Source organism: Dermatophagoides pteronyssinus, unplaced genomic scaffold (genome assembly GCF_027571235.1).
Source record: "Dermatophagoides pteronyssinus isolate colony J.1.1.1.1 unplaced genomic scaffold, Derpt_VIB-CSIC_2022.12 sq0005, whole genome shotgun sequence".
NCBI lineage: Eukaryota > Metazoa > Arthropoda > Arachnida > Sarcoptiformes > Pyroglyphidae > Dermatophagoides > Dermatophagoides pteronyssinus.
The window spans coordinates 1,813,970-1,833,997 of NW_027461529.1; the positions used below are offsets into that span (position 1 = coordinate 1,813,970).

Consider the following 20,028-nt stretch of genomic DNA (forward strand, 5'->3'; position numbering starts at 1 on the left):
ATAAAAAAAACTATCAAATAATCATTGTATTTTGGATATCTTTCTCTCTCTCCCTCCCCGTCTTAATCTGTAGAAATGAATTGTCACATTCAGACAACAACAACATTGTTGTTGTTGTTTTGGGGGTTTTGATACAATGCTTCAATGAACACCTTTTTTTTCGAATAAAGATAACCTTGATTAAAATGAACTTTTTTTCATATAAATATTTTTGCTGAAATAAAATCCACAATAATCATTATAACCAATCCAGAAAAAAATGACATGTGATATCCTCCACTGTGTTTGGATAATGGATAACCACTTGTTGCTGTTGTTGTTGTTGAATGTCTTGTTTGTTTACAATTAATCAAAATGAATTCGATCGATTGATCAAATTGATTTGATCAATCGATTTTATTGCTATCAACAATGAACAAAATAACAGAAAAGAAAATTATCTTGATTAAAAATCCAAAAAAGTTAATGACTTTGAACAACAACAACAACAACAACAAAAATAAAATGATGAATATAACCGTTAATGGTGAACATATAACCGGTAATAATAATAATAATAACGACAATCATCCAGATCAATCAATCGATTTTCGTGTCTGTCTATCATCATCATCATCATCATCATCATCATTATCATCAGGCAACCAATAATTTGCCGACCGACAAAAAGGGTTTTTTTTTCTCCAACTATGTTTTCTCTCTTTCTTCTTTTTTTTGAAAAATTTTTCTTTCTCTCAAAAGTCAAATCAAAAAAAAAAAAATACCCGATAACCGAATCGTCCGGACAACCGAAAACAAAACAAAAAAAACAGACAACCAATGATGATGACGAAAAAATCTTCATCATTGGAAAAAAAAAGAGAAAAAAAAAGTCATTCAAATTGAGAATCTTTCGGGTCAAATCATTCAACAACAAAACCGAAGAGCATGACGATCATCAACGACGACGAATAATAATCATTTTTTTTCTTCTTCTTCTTTCAATTCGCATTTACACGGTGAAAAAAAAACAGTAAGCCGGATCATTTTTTTCGTTGATGAAGAAAAAAAAATTATAAGATTTTTTTGTTTTGTTTCGCTTTGCTTTGTTTTTACCTTATGTTCGGTTATGTAATTTCATTTTGTTGAAAGATATTTGTGAGAAACAAGAAGACGACTACGACTGAGAGAATGAGAGAAACGAATTTTGAAAATAGAAAGAAAGAGATTATTCGTGTCGGCGACGGCGGTTAAATAAAACAACAACAATCATCATCAACATGATTTTATTTGAAAAATCATTCAATGTTCATCGACAAACAACAACAACAACCAAAAGTGTGTGTTTCAAGAATTGGAAGAAATTATTTTTGATTTTAAAATTTTGTTGTTGAAAAATTCGTGATAAATTGATTTAACAAACCAAAAACCAAAAAAAAAAATGGGCAATACAGCAACTAGTGAATCATTACAAAATTGTAAAAATGATAGTAACCATTTGGTTACTGATAATCATTTTATAATAAATAATTCATCATCATCAACATCATTGAATAATGAACGTAGATATCAATCATTAATTAGTGATTATATTCCAAATGATAATAATAATGATGATGATGAAATGTTTTCAACATTAAATCAAATTCAACAACAACAACAACAACGACGACAATTTATATTGAATGGAATTCAAAATTGTAAAAATGCATCAATAATTATTCAAGATTCTTCTTCTTCTTCTTCTGATGATGATGATGATGATAGTATGATTTATCAAAATGTAAATAACGGTGATAATAATTGTAATGATAATAGTAATAATAATAATGATGATGATGATATTGTAAATGATGATGGTGCACATACAATATCATCATTTGAATTAATTAATCCATATTTAAATTTATCATCGACAACAATAACAACAACAAAATTACCAAAAATGAATGATGATGTTGATGAAAATTTTTGTTGTAATAATAATAATAATATTTCTGATCCATCATTAACATCATCATCATCATCATCATCATCAACAACATCAACATTATCATCTTTATCATTACCGCCTTCATCATCATCAACATTATCATCAACATCAACATTATCCGCATCATTTGTATCCGTATCACCACCTGTTGTTAAAGTCAATGACCATTCACATAAATTATTTGGTTCATCATCATCAACAACAACAACAGCGACAAAAACATCATCCGCATCCGCATCATACATGTTATCATGTCATCAACAACATCAACATCTTCCTTTTTCTAATCATCAAAATGATCAATTTGATTCAAATAATCAATACGAACATAAACTTTCTAATCATTTTGATAATCTTAATGATAATCATTATTATCAAAATTATCAACAACATCAGGAAAAAAATGAAAATGATCCAATATCATTTGAATGGAAAAAATTAAATAATGGTATTCGTTTACCATCATTATCACAATTACCAAGATCAAAATCATTTCATCAAATATTACGTACAACAACAAATGGAAAAATATTAGCATCAAATGGTACGATTCGTGGCGTGAATCAACAGAAAAAACAACTGCAACAACAACAACAACAACAATCATCATCAATATTTGTTGATAATAAAAATCAAAAATTATCAATCATCAATCATGATGATTTTAATCAAAATCAACATGAACAACAAAATGTCAAAATGGATAATAATAATGATGATATAATCAAAATCAAAATGAAACAAATCACGATGGAAACCAATGATGATATTAATAAAAATCATAATAATCAAAATAATAATAATAACTTTCTTTTCATCAAGGTTTGTCTTAGTTTTCGTTTTCGTTTTTCATTTTACCTTACCTGTTCAAATATCATTTCATTTTGAAAAGAAAGCAGATATTATTTACTTGCTAAAAATAAATAAATGTTGTTTTTTTCGGGTATTTCATATTACAAAAAAAAAAAAAATAATTCATATTAATATCGTGTCGAACGTCAAATAATGGATGTTTTATGATGAATGAAATGAAATGAATGAATAAGTGAAAGGAAGGAGAGAGTGAAAATGGAATGAATGGAATGAAATGTACCAACGATATATAATGATTAAATCTTTCTTTTCCTATCCATATTAATTATGATTATTATTGATCTTATCAAAATGATGATGTTTGATGATGTTCAAACATTTGATCTGTTTTGGTGTTTTTGTTTATCAAAAAAAATTTTTTTTTTGGGGATATTTGAAAGAAAATCTCATTAAAAAATTGGCCATAATTTATTTTTTGTTTCTCTGGTTTTCTCTGATTTGATTGATCTTGTTTTACCTTATATTTTTTTTTGTTGTTGTTCACATTCATCTTTATTCTGATGATAATAATGATGATGATTTTGTTATCATCGAAAAAAAACTCGATGATAACGATGATAATGATAGCGAAATTAAGTTTTTGTTTGAAGAATGGTTTATTTTTATCTGTTGTTTATTTTCTCGTCAATTCTCTTTGTTTGTTGTTGTTGTTTATCTGATTTTTGATGATAAAAAACCAAGAAAATATGTTTGGCATACATTTTATAATGATGATGATGATAATAATTTTGATAAAACAAAAATATAAAAAAATTCATCAGATTTTTGTTTTTTTGATCATGTCCAAAGCATTTTAAGATAATTATTATTTATAAATTTCATATTTACATATTTATAAAGATTGTTTTTTTTTGTTACAAAATCGATTGATCAATCGATTGATTGATTATAGATTAGAATGGATTATCCAGATCAGGATTTGTGTTTGTGTGTGTGTGTGTGTGTGTGTGTATAGAAAACCAGAGAACGAAAAAAAAGCAGAAAATCAATCAAGAAAGATAATAAGTATTAATATGAGGGAGAGAGAGGAAAGATAAATTTAAAACAAAAACAAAAAAATCGATTGTTCAATCAATCAATCAATCGATTCAATCAATATAATCCAAAAACAACAACAACATCCGATTCGAACAACAACAACAACAATAAAAAAAAAGGATAATGATGATGATCAGTATGATGGTAATATCCATCCATATGATTATTTGGTTATTGGTTTTCGATTTTTTTTTTTTCGTTTGTATCATCATCATTAGCATTGTGAATCGGTCAATGGCTTTTTTTATCATTGGCAGTTTTAAATTCAATTTTTCAAAAAAATTTTTAAAATTGTTATTGATTAAAGTATAGTGCAGTAGAAGTATTGGTAGAGTGGTAGAAAGATATTTAATAATAGTCAACTATGGTCTGTATATATAGTAGTAATAACAATTACATTAATTAATTAACATTAATATAATATTCAATGATTGTTGATCGAGCAATCCTTAACAATTGTTTTAAATTAAAAATTAATATTTGATATGTAAGGATCAAAGTTGAAAAAATCAAAGTGTCATTTTGGACAAAGGAGAATCAGGTATCTAGGATATCAAATATCTGAAAATAAAATTGAACCGCTGGATGATAATATTCAGGCAATATTGAAAGCTGAGGCTCCTAAAACAACTAAAGGAGTGAAAGCATTTTGGGGGCAAGTGAATTATTACCATCGTTTTGTCCCCAATCGTGCCGCAACATTACATCCGTTATACGAATTAACGGAGAAAAACAGGAAATTCGAATGGAATGAAGCTCATCAGAAATGTTTTGATCAAATAAAATCAATATTGGCGTCAGAACCAGTGTTGAGAATCTATAATCCGGAATATGAAACAATGGTATATACGGATGCTAGTACTGTCGGAATCGGGGCAGTCTTGAAACAGAAACAACCAAATGGTGAAGAACTACCGATAAGTTATTTTTCAAAGAAATTGCAGATGTATCAGAAAAATTATTCTGCGAGTGAATTGGAATGTTTGGCTATCTTATTAGCAATAGAAAATTGGAAGTATTGGTTGACAGGAAAACGATTTACGATTGTTACAGATCATAAACCGTTGGAATCAATCCGGAAGAACAAATCACCTGGCACTAGATTGTTCAATTGGACCATGAGGCTAAACCAATTTGATTTTTTTTTCCTTTTCTTTTTCTGCAATCTGTTGACTGATTCGGATTTGCCACAATATCGACAATTCACAATAATCCATACATACGATCGAAATTCTGCAATGTTCAATTCATACGATCGATAATCCATCCAGTTGATCTCCGACTTGATTCATCCTGTTGGCTTATAAGGATACGTTAATATTTATCCTTTTGCATCTACGGCTTCTGATTGTGAATCAGGAATGTTGCTTATAAGAATCATGACGAAACATTGTTTGTAAGATATATTTATTGAAGAAAGTTTAACAAAATTACAACATGCATGAGATGTACCAGCATGCGGATGAGGTGATTGTGTCTGAACACCATCATGTCGAACAAGGACAATTCACTCTGTTTAAATACAAAACTATGTGTGACAATTATTGATGATTTAAGCAATGTACAAATGATTAGCTGAATAGGCTAAATCTCTAAATCAGGCGATGATCGATATCACCTTATCAGAACCATTAAACCAAGTCAGCACAAAACTTGTTGTCAAGCCATGAAAAAACTTCCACGTAGACAATCAAGGGTTTACACATCCTTACAGATAATTGATTATTTATTTTGGTTGTTGTTTGTCCTAATTGTTGTTCTGGCTAGTATCCAATAATGATGATGATGATGATAATAATGAGTTTATTTGTTGTTAATTCAACCGAAAATCGATACAATTACGATTCTCAATCAATCGATTGAATTGAATTGAAATTAAACAATCGATCAATTGATTGAAAACCTGGTTATTTGAAATCAAATCCAGTAATTCAAAATCACATTCGTCACATTTCATTTGATTTCATTCATTATCTTCTCAGTCACAAAAATTCAATTCAATTGAAAATTTTGCTTTTTTTTCATTAAATTTTCGGGTGTTATATGGCAATCCAAGAAAGAAAGAATGAATGAATGAAAAATTTGGCAAAGATTTGATTTGATTTAATTCTTTGTTGTTGTTGATTTAGTTTTAGATAAATTACATTCGTTTTCGTCATTTTTTTGATGACAATTTGATTGTGTGTGTGTGTGACATTTTTTCTTGTTTGAAAATCAAAAGAAAAATATATATTTTTAGTTCATTGTGTTGATGTGAGAAAAACGCACATATATATCGAGCCAAACTTTCAAAAGATCAATTTGAAAAAAAAAATTCAAACAATTTTTATTCGGAGATAAAAATAACAGCCTGAAAACAGGTGAATTTTTTTCTACTGTTGTTGTTGTTGTTGGAGATATTCATTTTAAAATTATTGTAAAAATACTTTTGAACTTTTTTTTCGGTAAAAATTGGTACCAAACACGACACACAGACAAACAAACGATAATAACATTGTCTTTATTTATCGACTGATATTTTGATTTGACATGAACAATTTTCAAATGTTTTTTTTTTGTTTTTTTTTTTGTTTTCAGGATTTTTGATTCAAAATTGAGAAAAAAATGATAAGAATGACCTAAAGAATTTGTCTGGCCAAGTAGCACTGACGACTAGGTCATTCATTCAATCAATTTTCATGTAATTTGATTAAATTTTTTATTTTTCATTTTTAAAATCTTTTAGCAAACAAACAGAAAAAGAAAATTATCTTGCAAATAGCAAAATTCGGGCGAGGCATACTCATTTTTGATTGTCCATGTTTTGTTTTGTTTCCATTTTGTTTAAACATCCATCAAATTGAAATTTAAATCAGGTAGCCAATTTTGATGGCTGAAGAAAACTTTTTTTAAACAAACATGCATTGCATGCAAATTTAAATCAAAAAAAAAAAATGGAGAAGTAGAAAAAATAAAATCTCAATACAATCATCATTAGATGATGATGATGATGATTATGCATTTTACAAAATATCTTTACAAAATATCTGTAAATAACAACTGGACAAGATTTTTTTTTTCTATTTAAAATTATAAAAAAAAAATCTTAATGATTATATAATTATCATCATCATCATCATCAGCAACAAGTTATCTTACAAAAAAAACATACATAAATCTTACAAATGTTTAAATACCCAAAAAGAAGAAGAAGAAGAAAAGATTAGTTTAAAAGATTGAAAAGTTTGTATTCGTGTAGGTGTATTTAACAATATTTAAGATTTTTTTTTGGCTTTCTTCAAAATTAAAGACTCAGACCCACAGTTATCATAGACCAACTTGGATTATCATTTTGTCGAATCAACCAACCAACCAACCAATTGACCAACTAAATATAATTTTCTTTCTTCTTGTATTCAACCCGTTTTCTATTCCATTCTATATTCACCATATCAAATCATTTTGATCGGTTGTTTTTGTTTTTTGTTTCTCAATTTTGATTTGCCTTCATTTGAAAAAATTTTATTATTAGTATCATCATTTTGCAGACATTTTGATGATTTAATGTTTTTTTTTTTTTTTTTGGTTTATCTTGTCATACTTGTCATTTATCCACACCTCAATAGTCTTTATTTTTCTTTATTTGTTGAACAGGTATATATCCATAACATGGATTGATTGGGTGTTTATTTGATTGCAGTGTTTGTTGAATTTTTGATGCATGATAATCAATGATTAAAAATCAATGAAAGGTTTTGTCCATCAATATGATCATGATTATCATCATTGTATATAGTTTTAGGGCAATTTATTCACCTTTTTTTTATCACATATTTTAAATCTTTCTTTCATTCTTTCTGTGTATAAGATTATTATCATCATACATATTATCATTATTTTAGGCAGTTTACAGGCTTGTTTAATTATAAAATAATTTTTTTTATTTCTTTCAAATTTAAATTTATTTACCGACCGGTTACAATTAATTTGTATAATAAACAATAATTAATATTCAGATTTGTTTGTTTGTTTAAAAATGAAGAAAATTTTTTACTAGGTCATCATTGAATCGTTGTTGATTGTTGATTGCATATATAATCATTTTGAATTGTTAACATTGTTATCGTCTGTCGTCGTCGTCGTCGTTAACGAATTAGCCGGATAAATTGAAAAGTCTGTTGCCAGAAAGAAACACGTTTCATTTTCTACTTAACTTATCAAAATCTTTTCAACAACAAAAAAAAATATGAAAAATTCAATAAGATTTTATCATAATGATGATGATAATTCGTGCCGACAAAATAAAACGAAAAATTAACACTTTTTCTTCTCCGGTCGACGTTTTCATTCAATTCGTTTGTACGTTCGTTCGTTCGTTTTTTTTTCAAATGTTGATTGTTAAATTTCCAAATTTTTATTCGTGAAGTTTTCAAACTTTTAAAAAATTTTTCCAAAATTGAAATGAACTTTACTGTCGTTTCTTTGGATTTTTTCTTTTTTGGATCGTTGATTGAATAGAAGATTTTTTTTTTGTCACTTTCAATTTTCCGGATTTTTTTATTTTTTGATTGATTGATTTATAATGAATGGTCATTGTTGTTGTTGTTGTGAAACTAAAATGATGAAAGGATTGACTTGACCTGCATAAAAAAAATCAAATTTTTATCTTTTCATCACAGATCTTATCACTTATTTTTTTTCAATTACATTATAATAGGTGTGTTTGTTGGATACATTTGATGATTAACACAAAAACAACTTAATTTTCTTCATTGGGATCATCCAATGATATCCCTGAAAATTCTTATGCGAAATAATTTGATTAATGATGTGAAAAATTTCATTCAGTCATTAGGAGTGTTATACAGATGTCCAAAAGAATCTAACAACAATCATGGTCAGTTTGGTTGTTGATCGATTTAATCATAACGGTTAATGTGAACATTTTTGTTGGCCAAAACAACATGATAATTATATGCTAATTTCATGATGAGTAACATTAATGTTTTTCTTCTTCATTATCATTATTAAATAACTATGCTTGGGAATTCAAAAAAAAAAAAAAATTGAAAATCGTGATCAGACAATATACCTGAAACTTTTCATTTTTCTGTTGCTGTTGTTGTTCACTTTTGATATTTTTGGCTTTTTTTTTGAAAAAAAAACTTCGAAGAAGAATAGGTCATTCAGGTAAAAAGGAAAATTGTTGTTGTTGTTGACCACAAATTAAATTTATTATGTGTGTAAATATTGTTTGTTTGTTTGAAAAAAAATTGTAATTTTTTTCATTATTGAATATAAAAAAAAACAGTATGGTTTTTCCTATTTGTCTGTGTGAAAATTCTATTTTTATAAATTAAATTTTCATTTCATTCAAAATTTATGAAAAAAAATTATTAATAATTTTCTCTTCTGTCATGACATTTTGTGAATTTAGCGTCAAAATCACATTCGACCAATTCAACAATTATTAAATGATTATCAACAACAACAACCAGCAGAACAACAACAATCATCATCATCATCTTTACAACGATTGTGCCAAAGTGAAATAAATCTTATTAATAATGATAATAATAATGATTATCATTATAATTCATCATCAATAGAATCATTATCAAATCATAATAATAATAATACAGGAACAAATATCTGTCCAATTAATGGTGTAGCAGCTAAAATTCATCGTATTAAAAATCGTCAATCACAGTTTATGAATAATAAACAACAATCATCAATAAACATTGATAATGATATGGTAAATGTTCCCATACGAAATGGTAAGTTTATTTGGAAATTTTGTAAATAGTAAAATTTTTATTTGTAAAATTTTTTTTCTTTTTACAAATTTCAATATTGTTAGATATTAATAATCGAAAACAATTATTAAAACAACAACAACAACGAGAAGAAGAAGAAATTGTTAAAAATATGAAAATAAAACGTTCAATATCAAATTTTGATACAAATTATTTAAATAAATTAAAATTAAAAAATACAAAAATACAAAATTTTTTAGATAATCCATGGTATTTAAAACGACCAATACAAAATCCATCATCAACAACAAATTTATTGGAACAATATTTATCATTTGAATTTTTAAATGAACGTATTCATAATCGTTTACAACAAGAATTAGAATGTTCACCAAATAATACTTTACGTTATTTTAATTTTGAAACATCTAAATCGGATAGTGCAACAACAGGTGTGCATAATGATAATAATCAAAATCAAAAATCATTGAAAATCAAATCACATCATCAGGATCAATTGAAAATTGGTAAAAATTTATCATATAGTGAAATGAATTTAACAACAATTTCAACAAAAAAACTTAATCAACAACCAAAACAATCAAAAACTGTTAATAAACGTAAAAGTTTTCGTAAATTTTTAGAACATTATTTTAATAATAATAATGGCCATAATGAAACAAATGAACAACAACAACAACAATTTTCAAATGGTTATGATCAGAATTTTATACTAAAACGTTCAACACCAAATGCAGGCTTAACTGATGATGAACGTTATAAAATTTTAAATTGTAAACGTGAGTTGTTTTTTTGGAGGGAAGAATTATTTTAATTTTTTATGATAACGTTTTTTTTTCTTTCTCTAGATTATTCTGAACAACAAGAATCAAATATATTTAATCGTCATAGTTTACGACAATGGAAAAAAACAAATCGTTTATTATCATCATCAACATCATTATCAACAACAACAACAACATTGGATCAACAAAATTATTGTTATTCATTGGATAAAAATTCAAAAAATCATTGTAAAATATCAAATGTTGATAAACAATTAGAAATGGTTGCCAATTTATTTAATATTAATAATCATGATAATCAAAATAGATTTGAAGATACTGATTATCTTTCTGTTAGTAAACATTTTATTCCAAATGCTAATCATAATCAAATGATGAACGAAACAATCGATAATCGATATCATTCAAATGAATTATTATTATCAAATCAATGGATACCATCAAATGATTTAACCGATAGTGATGATGATAATAATGATGATGATTCAGATTTTGATGATAATATCGATGATGATGTTATTATCAATGGTAATCATCAAAATATTGAAAAATCAAATTATTTTGATAATATTATTGAAGAAACAATTGCCAATATTGAAGTTGAAGATTTTCTAAATGATCATAATAATTTTAATAATAATAATAATAACATTATTCAATCATCATCGACATCAACATCATCATCATCAACATCAACAACATCATCATCATCAAATAATTTAATGAATCGTATGATACCGGATGGACCTTGTTTTACATTATCAAATCAATTAAAAACATTATTACAAAATTCATCAAATCGTTTAAAAAATCATTATTTTTATTATTAATTAAATTAAATTGATTGATTTATAATGTTGTTACAAGTTTTTGTTTTTGTTTAATAATATTAATAATTCTGTGATTCTGTAATATGGTGATTGAATCAATTTTGTGTTAATCGTTGATTAATTTAGTTGATTGATAAATTAAAATTAACTTTTTTTCTGATTCAGAAAAATATCTGTCGTATTGTTTTATATAAAACATAAACAAAAAATGTTAATAAAAGATGACCAAATAAAATTTGCCATTGACCATTTACTCTATCATTATTATTATTATTGATTTCATATTGATGAATATTAGCTGCTGATGATGGATGTAAACTAGATGATAAATCGATTGAATATTTTTTGGAAAGATCAGTTATCTGTGTATTTAGAGCGAATTCTGGTACAATTTCATTATCATTATTATTATTTTCATTTTCATTATCATCAATCGATTGTGATGATAATATTGTTGGACATGAATCAATTTTAATTTCTGGACCAATATTATTATTATTATTATTATAGGAATTATCATCAACCAACATTGTTCGATACGATATTGAATCATTTCTTTGGATTGCAGCAGTAGCAGCAGCAGCAACAACTGTAGCAGCATCAGCAATAATATTTTCAATAAAATTTTCAGCAAATTTTTTTCGTTGTAATTGGCTATTTGGAATTGCCTTCGATATGTCTTTGTTATTATTAGCCTGATGTAGAATATCAGCAATCTAATGTAGTTGAGAAAGAATAAAAGAATAAAACAAAAAAAAAAACATTCAGATTAAAAAAAATTATTTTCATTTTTTAAAAAATCAATCAAATTGAGTCGTGTAATCATTATTACTTCATAATTATTCATTGATTTAGCTAATTGACAAGCAGTCATGCCATCATTATTTTGTATATCAGTTTTAATCAATTTTTGTTTCAGCAATGTTTCAATTACTTGTTTTTGATTTTCAATAACAGCATAATGTAGTGCCTGAAAATATTTTTTTTGTTTTAAACATCAAAAACGAAAACAAATTGAATTTGTATATCTTACAGTAAAACCATGATTATCAATACGATTAATATCGATACCATTATGACAAAGATATTTAATCAATCTATTTAAACCCAAACGTGCAGCATTATGTAATAATAATAATGATGATGATGATGATGAATGGCCATAATGATCATTGATTTCCAAACGTGCACCATTATCAAGCAATAGCTGCATGCAATGTAATATTTGTGTTTCATTCGTATTTCTTGATAAACAAACAGCCAATAAAGGTGTCATTTTATCTATGTAGTTTTGTTTTGTTTTGTTTTGGCAAAAGCATATTATAATTATTCACAAAAATCAATATTCATTAAAATTACTAATAACTAACTAACTACTACCATTATAATAATTTGGATCAGCACCACGTTTCAAACAGAATTGAACAAATTCAGGAAAAGCAAAATATGCAGAATACATTAATGCAGTCCAACCAGATCTTAGTATAGAATCGATAAAAAAATTTGGCATATTTTCCAATAATATTTGCAACTGATCAATTTTTCTATCCAAAATTGTTTGATAAATTTGTTCCAATATTAAACTTGATGGTGATATTGATCGTTGGTTTTCAAACATTGTTGGTCGAAATAATGATAATCGTTGTAATTGCTATGTATGTAACATATATATGTTTTGTGTATGATGTACGACTCATTTATAGATTGATTTATTATAATTTTTTAAAAAACAAACAAACTTACCTGATTATTTTGTTCGGATAACATTTCTGGTGTAATTTTTTGTTCATCATCATCATCATCATCTTCCATTTCAACATTTTCATCTTCTTCTTCAATAAAATTTTCTTCTAATGCAACTTCAATTTCACCAATTTCTTCTTCATCTTCTTGATCATAATCATCATTGTTGGATTGTTGTTGTTGTTTCATTTTTTTATTAGCTTGTATAGCATTATGTATTTTTAATTTTTGTTGTATGATTGGATTTTTTGTTCTATATTCATTGAATGAATCATCATCATCACTATCCAGATTGGTTACAAGTGGTTTTCCTGTACAAGTTGTTTACCGAAAATAAGAAAATTCATCAAATTTTTTTTCGTTTGATTACTTACCTTTATTGAAAGCAACAACAGGATTATCATTATCATCATCATCATTTAAATCAGAAATATTCCATTTATTTGATGCATGTTTTAATGATGATGTGGCTAAATTCATTGCTATTTGATCATCATTAATATCAAATTCATCTTTAAATTTATTACCAACATTATGATCATCATTTGATTTATTAAATTCATTTGTAAATGATGATACTGTTTGAATTTGTTTTGGTTGTTGATTAGTATTATCTGTTGTTATAAATTTTTTATCAATTTCAGATTTATTCAAACAAGATTCTTGTTTTAAATCGCTTGTTTTATTAATTAATTCATCAATTTTATTAGCAACATTATCATATTCATCATCATCTTCGTCGATTTCTACTTCTTCTTCTTCTTCATATTCAATTTCTTCATCTTCATCTTCAATATTTGTTGTTATTTTTTGTTGCTGTTCATTTTGATTGATAATTGTTTTTGGATTTGTTGATTGTTTGGTTGATTGTAAATTTTGAATCTGATTATTATTATCATCATCATCAATTTCTTCATCTTCATCAACTTCATATTCTTCATATTCATATTCTTCATCATCTTCATCAAGATTATCATCATCATTAGATGTTGTTGTTGTTGTTGATGTTTTCAATATAGATTTTACTGGTAAAACATTATTATTATTGATTGTTGATGGCGATGATGATGTTTTCAATATTGTCATTGATTCTATTGATTTTTCCTCTTGTTGTTTATTATCTGCCATTATTTTGTAAATAATGATGATAAGAATGATAATTTTTAAAAGTAAAAAAAATTTACAAGAATTTTGGAATAACACACAAGCGAATGAACGAACTACACACTCAATCAATCACTTTACAAGAAAAAAAAAACAAAAATCTTTTTAGTATGAAAAAAAACTTGTTTTTAATCATCATCATCATCAACATCATCAGTTAAATTTAAACCCAGAAAACAAAAATCTAATAACATCATCATCATCACACAGTAGAATCTATCCAGGAATAATTTCAGTTGCCAAAAAAACAAAAACAAAAAAAAAAAAAAACATTATCATCATCTTTGTCGTTTGTTGTTGAAGATTAGGAATTTTTATTTTCTTTCTAATTTTATATATTCAAAATAAACATTGAACGAATTGAAAATGCAACAAAGAATGTTGTGTTAGTTTGCAAAAAAGAAAAGAAAATGTCATGCAAAATATTTTGTTATGTCTATATGTCATTGTATTTATAAACATTTGTTATAATTATTATTATTATGATGATGATGATGAGAAATGTTATTAAGTAAAGAAATCTAAAAACAATAATGGATTTTTGTTTGTTTTGTTTCGATAAACACATATCGAATGTTCATCTGGATTCATATTATTTGCTTATTTTTGATCAAATGAGATAAACAAAAAAAAATTGATTTGAAAAACTTTATTTGCATTTCAATTTGTTCTCATTCTGCTGTTGTTGTTGTTGTTGTTCAAAACTAGATTAAACTAAAAAAACAAAAATAAAATTCCTTTTTTTTAACTCCATTAACAAAAAAAAGCCATTAATTGACAATATTTCTTTTCATATATAGTTAAATAACGAGAATAATGATGATGACGATAACTAAAAATGAATTTATTTTCCAAAAATAAATCCATTTTGCATTGAGCGAAAACCGAAAACAAAACCGAAAAAATGTGTCGTAGTTGCTTTCTGCAGATCGTGAAAGTCAGAAAATTGATTTAATTTTTCTGTTTTTCTCTTTTCAAGAATCCTGATTTGCAGTAATTTAAAACAACCGGATCACAAACAAACAACCAATTTTTTTTTTTTTTTTTTTTTTGTTGCAAATTTCCCATCAGTGTTGGCAGTGTATTAACATCCGTAGAATAGTCTGCAACAAGAAAAAAAAATAATACCAATTTACTTGTAACGTATAAACATTCGTGAAAACAAAAATTTTCGATTTGGACATGCGTCGTATTTTTATTTTTTTTTTGTTGTTGTCATTGCATCACAATGACAACAAAAACTAAACAAAAACAAAAACAAAAACAAAATCATGTAAATAGAATTTATACAAAAATAAATAAATAAACAACAAAAATAAAATTAAAGATAACTGAATTTACCAGTAAAAAAAAGTTTTTCTGTTTTGCCTGTTTACATCTGATTTTCATTTGGAAAAAATAAGGTAATGCGTAATTTTTTTTTAAATTTTGGTTGTTGTTTATGTAATTTTTTTGGTTTTTTTCTCTCTTTTTAAAATAGAAATGATATATAGGTTCAAATTTCATCCTTTTTGTTTGAATTGGTATTGATCACCCCCTTTTTTTCTTCCTCATGATAATGATAATGATAACGATGGTAAACATTGATGAAAAATTGAAAAAAAAACCATTAATCATATTAAGGAAGTATATTATCATTTTCAATAGTTCAATTCAAAGTTCTTCCGAAGATTCATCATTCAAGCTTGTTTCTTTTTGTACCTTTAAATGATTCATTCATTTTTTCGGATTCAGAAACATTGAAATTGAAAAAAGAACGAAAACAAACATAACGCACACACATCAATCGAATTTACGATTTCAAATTAAAGTAAATTTGAATCAAAAATGTCTGAAAGTGTTCATGCAGTCGTATCAAATCGACAACAACAACAAAGAAATTGTCATAATAATAATGATGACAATTTGATTCAAGATGTTCAACAACAACAATCAATCGACAATGTCCATGATGATGATGATGATATCGATATTATTGGCCGTAGTACAAATACAGATATGACCAATATGATGCCAACAACATCATCATCATTATCATCATCAAATTATTTTACAAGAAATTTTCAACAACAACAACAATCTTCCAGTTTAAATTCATCATCATCACCACCACCTAATCATCAACAACAACCACCACCGATATCATTATCATTACAACAACAACAACAGAATTCAAAACGTTTACGTAATTCATCATCTGAATCATCGGCGGTGCCGACAATTCATGGTTACAATCATCATCATCATCATAATCATCATCCGATGGCCACTATAAATCCAATTACAATGACAACACCGAATCAATTTTTTCAAAATTCAAATATTACTACATTGCCACCATCATCATCAGATTATCCTTATCATCAACATTTGTCACAACAACAACAACAACAACAATCTTTAAATGATAATGGAAAAAATAATTCAACAACACAACCGACGACAACAACAACAAATGAATGGTCAATCGATAATAATAATTCTGGTCTACAACAATATCGTAATCGTTTACGACGTCGTCTTCGTTATCATTTTATGTCACCAATTGATAAATGGAAAATTAAAGGAAGATTTCCATGGAAATTATTATTACAAATTATTAAAATTATATTGGTTACAACACAGGTTATTTTATTTGGTAATAATACTGATTCAATTCGTATGGCTGATAATAGTATGGTGAGTGAATTGAAAAATTGAAAAAAAAATCTTTTTTTAAATGATCCATTGATTTTTTTAGCTAATGACATTGCATGATCTTTTCCTATTACATTGGGATTCATCATTAGATCATCAAACTATTCCACCAAATATTGGACCATATGCAGTCTATACTAAAGATGATGGTAAGTTATTTTTTTACATCAAAAAAAACTAAACCTAACTAATCCAATTTAATTCAAATTCAAGTTTATAGACATATTGATTATGCTATAAAAAATTATGCAAACATGTCAAATTTAGCACTTGGTTCATTTGGTTATCGTATCGATCATCATTCAAATAATAATAATAGTCATAATCATCATCATCATCATAATAATAATACAAATAGAATGTCAACAATAACAGCATGTTTTGAACGTTATATGAATGTAACATTAAATCCAACAACAAGTGAATATTTTATTGATACACGTATTGATCAACAATTTATTACAATTAAAAATCTTTATCCATCTGGATCAAATGAATGGAAAAATTTTTCATTCGAACAATATCTACAAATTCATCATCCAGAACAATTACAATTTGAATCATTAATACATTTATCGATTAGATTTCCATTACGTGTTATTCTATTGAATACATTGACTACATCAAATATACCAAGATGTTATGATTTAAATCTGGCTATTAATTTTAATAATCGACCACATTCAGGTGAAATAGCAATCACTATGTCATTGAATAAATTACTTATTAATTGTAATGGTATGTATTTTGATTATTATTATTATCATTATAAATTGATTGATAATTAATTATTCTGCATTATTATTAAATAACAGGTAACCTGAAAGCATATAATCATGCAACACGATTACATGAAATAACTATCGTAATCAATATGATTGTATTATTTTTGTGTTCAATGTCGTTAATATTATGTTTACGAACATTAATGAATGCTCAATCACTTCGTAAAGAAACGAATCGTTTTTTTACTGTTGCCTATAAACGTAGTTTGGATACACATTCTTCATTACATTTCATTGATGGTTGGATTCTAATGATTGTATTCAATGATTGTCTATTAATGATTGGTACTATTATTAATTTGTTACGATTATTCGATTTGATTGGACCACATCGTATTGATTCGATTCATCCAATCGAATGGGATAATCTTTGTTCAGCATTATTAGGTGTTGGACTTTTATTGGTATGGTTTGGTATACTACGTTATCTAACATTTTTTGATCAATATAATATACTATTGGTAACAATCAAACATTCATTATCAAGAGTTTTACGTTTTATGTTATGCGTATTAGTATTGTATGGTGGATTTTGTTTTAGTGGTTGGATTATACTTGGACCATATCATTTTAAATTCTATACGCTTGCACGTACAAGTGAATGTTTGTTTGCATTGATGAATGGTGATGATGTTTTTGCAACATTTGCCTATTTGGAATCAACATCATTATTTGTTTGGTGGTTTTCAAGATTCTATCTTTATAGCTATGTACTATTATTCATTTATGTTGTTTTATCGTTATTCATTGCTATATTAATGGATTCATATGAAACAATTAAAGATTATTATGCACATCGTTCAAATCAACGTACTGTTCGTGTTGATTTTACCTGGTCAAATGATCAATTATCAAGATTTTTAATTGCCATTTTTAATGATAATGATGATGATAATAATTTAGATTCATTATCAAGTTATCGTTTTAGCTTAATACAAGATGAACATGAACAACATCGTATTAATGATACAAATCAATCAAATAATAATAATAATAATCAATATAATTGTTGTTCAAATTGTAATAATAATAATAATAATCATCAAAATTATTTTGCATGTTGGCGATGGCCATTATTACAAATATTAACAAATTTTTTTAATCGATTATTTAATCGTTCATCATCATCATCGTCAACAACAACAGCAGCAAATCATCATTCATCATCAATATCAACGACGTCAACAGATGGCGATATGGAACCATTAACTCAAACGGAAATGATTAACTGAATGGATGAATGAAATAATCCAAGAATGCATTTTATTCAAAATTTTCTCTTTTTTTTTGTTAATCTAACGAAATATTTTATTTTCATTTTCATTTTTTGTGATTGATCGACGAAATAATAATAATGTATTAAGAATCTTTTTTGTTGTTGGAAAAATAATAAAAAAATCCTCATCAAATCAGTATCATGTTTTGAATTAATTAATCATTTTGTTTTGTTTTGTTTGTTGTTCGGATAAATATTGTTGGAATTTTTTGTTGTCAATAACATCATCAGCGTAGAAACATTGTTTCATTAAATATTATCTATTCATTGATTTATTCCAAAAGCAAAACAAAAAAAAACGATATTATTATAATTATAATTGCATCGTTGCTTACAGAAAAAAAAATTGAAAATGATTATGCAAAACAAAAAACAATTTTTCATTGTCGTCATTCCAACAAAACAAAACAAAAAAACTTGCAACAATTTAATCAGAAGAAAAAAAAATCATTAACAAAACAAAAAAACAATATACACTTAATAACATAACAACCAACCAACCAAGAATCAAAATCAGTAACTAGAGAATATGGAGTAGTGTAGAGTTTGTTGTTGTTGTTAAAATAAACTTGATATTAATTCATTTGAATATAATGTGATAACATCTGCCAAATAATAAATGGCAAATAGAAGAAAAAAAATCATCAGAGACATTTATGCTATCAATTTTCATTGATTCGTTTTTGTTTTTCAAGTTTTTTTTACTGATTTAGATTGTCATTTTTGCAATTGAAAAAAAAATTTTGCAACCAAAAATTGACAGCTTTTTTTTTGTTGGTCTCTCTTTTTTTTTGGTATTCAGTGACCAAAATTTATTGATTCTTACATCACAATGATGTTTGATTTGTTTTACGTTCATTGTATACATCAACTTAGAAAATTGAATAAAATTATATAAGTTTTGTTGGAATTTTTCTCGATTGTTTTCAATGAAAATGAAAATGAAATTCGATTCAAACACATGTACAAAAAGGCACTTATTTTTCGTTTTTTTTTTTAAATTCAATAAACTTTTCATATTTGGTATATTGTTTTTTTTGGAAAGCGGATCAAATTATTCATGTTTTTTTTTTCATTCAATAATTAGATTTTGTCATCACACTTGG

At 26.0% G+C, this 20,028-nt stretch overlaps 3 protein-coding genes and 1 long non-coding RNA gene across 6 annotated transcripts; 2 read left to right on the forward strand and 2 right to left on the reverse strand.

The window, feature by feature from the left end:
* The first annotated feature begins 485 nt into the window (after positions 1-485).
* On the forward strand, positions 486-11,492 carry LOC113789561 (uncharacterized). Its single transcript, XM_075819921.1, has 4 exons — positions 486-2,794; positions 9,300-9,642; positions 9,726-10,421; positions 10,491-11,492. Exons 1-4 carry the CDS (start codon positions 1,421-1,423, stop codon positions 11,255-11,257), a joined length of 3,180 nt encoding a protein of 1,059 aa, XP_075676036.1. The 5' UTR covers positions 486-1,420; the 3' UTR covers positions 11,258-11,492.
* Positions 8,257-9,513, reverse strand: LOC142644983 (uncharacterized). The gene is made up of 2 exons (XR_012846189.1): positions 8,570-9,513; positions 8,257-8,502 (listed from the first exon to the last, which is right to left on the reverse strand). It is a non-coding gene; the product is annotated as an uncharacterized LOC142644983 (long non-coding RNA).
* On the reverse strand, positions 11,227-14,423 carry LOC113789728 (uncharacterized). Its single transcript, XM_027339302.2, has 6 exons — positions 13,375-14,423; positions 13,001-13,311; positions 12,638-12,908; positions 12,291-12,538; positions 12,090-12,227; positions 11,227-11,973 (listed from the first exon to the last, which is right to left on the reverse strand). The coding sequence occupies exons 1-6, from the start codon at positions 14,126-14,128 to the stop codon at positions 11,419-11,421; spliced, it is 2,277 nt and encodes a 758-aa protein (XP_027195103.2). The 5' UTR covers positions 14,129-14,423; the 3' UTR covers positions 11,227-11,418.
* An 824-nt stretch (positions 14,424-15,247) lies between these two features.
* Positions 15,248-19,081, forward strand: LOC113789822 (mucolipin-3-like). 3 transcript variants are annotated; one of them, XM_075819911.1, is made up of 6 exons: positions 15,248-15,567; positions 15,645-15,740; positions 15,792-16,843; positions 16,905-17,010; positions 17,075-17,599; positions 17,677-19,081. In XM_075819911.1, the coding sequence occupies exons 3-6, from the start codon at positions 15,992-15,994 to the stop codon at positions 18,876-18,878; spliced, it is 2,685 nt and encodes an 894-aa protein (XP_075676026.1). In that variant the 5' UTR covers positions 15,248-15,567; positions 15,645-15,740; positions 15,792-15,991; the 3' UTR covers positions 18,879-19,081. The 3 variants fall into 3 exon arrangements, with proteins under 3 accessions (XP_075676026.1, XP_075676027.1, XP_075676025.1); XM_075819912.1 differs by having other exon boundaries at positions 15,812-16,843; XM_075819910.1 differs by having other exon boundaries at positions 15,645-16,843.
* Positions 19,082-20,028: the final 947 nt, after the last annotated feature.

Excerpts from the sequence above, each read along its gene's own strand:
- LOC113789561 (XM_075819921.1), top strand. The coding sequence starts at position 1,421 with ATGGGCAATACAGCAACTAGTGAATCATTACAAAATTGTAAAAATGAT. Across the intron at positions 2,795-9,299 it reads ATAACTTTCTTTTCATCAAG|CGTCAAAATCACATTCGACC; the intron begins GTTTGTCTTAGT and ends TTGTGAATTTAG. Across the intron at positions 9,643-9,725 it reads AAATGTTCCCATACGAAATG|ATATTAATAATCGAAAACAA; the intron begins GTAAGTTTATTT and ends CAATATTGTTAG.
- LOC113789728 (XM_027339302.2), bottom strand. The coding sequence starts at position 14,128 with ATGGCAGATAATAAACAACAAGAGGAAAAATCAATAGAATCAATGACA. Across the intron at positions 12,909-13,000 it reads TATCCGAACAAAATAATCAG|CAATTACAACGATTATCATT; the intron begins GTAAGTTTGTTT and ends TTACATACATAG. Across the intron at positions 12,228-12,290 it reads TTGATAATCATGGTTTTACT|GCACTACATTATGCTGTTAT; the intron begins GTAAGATATACA and ends AAATATTTTCAG.
- LOC113789822 (XM_075819910.1), top strand. The coding sequence starts at position 15,992 with ATGTCTGAAAGTGTTCATGCAGTCGTATCAAATCGACAACAACAACAA. Across the intron at positions 16,844-16,904 it reads GTATGGCTGATAATAGTATG|CTAATGACATTGCATGATCT; the intron begins GTGAGTGAATTG and ends TGATTTTTTTAG. Across the intron at positions 17,011-17,074 it reads AGTCTATACTAAAGATGATG|TTTATAGACATATTGATTAT; the intron begins GTAAGTTATTTT and ends TTCAAATTCAAG.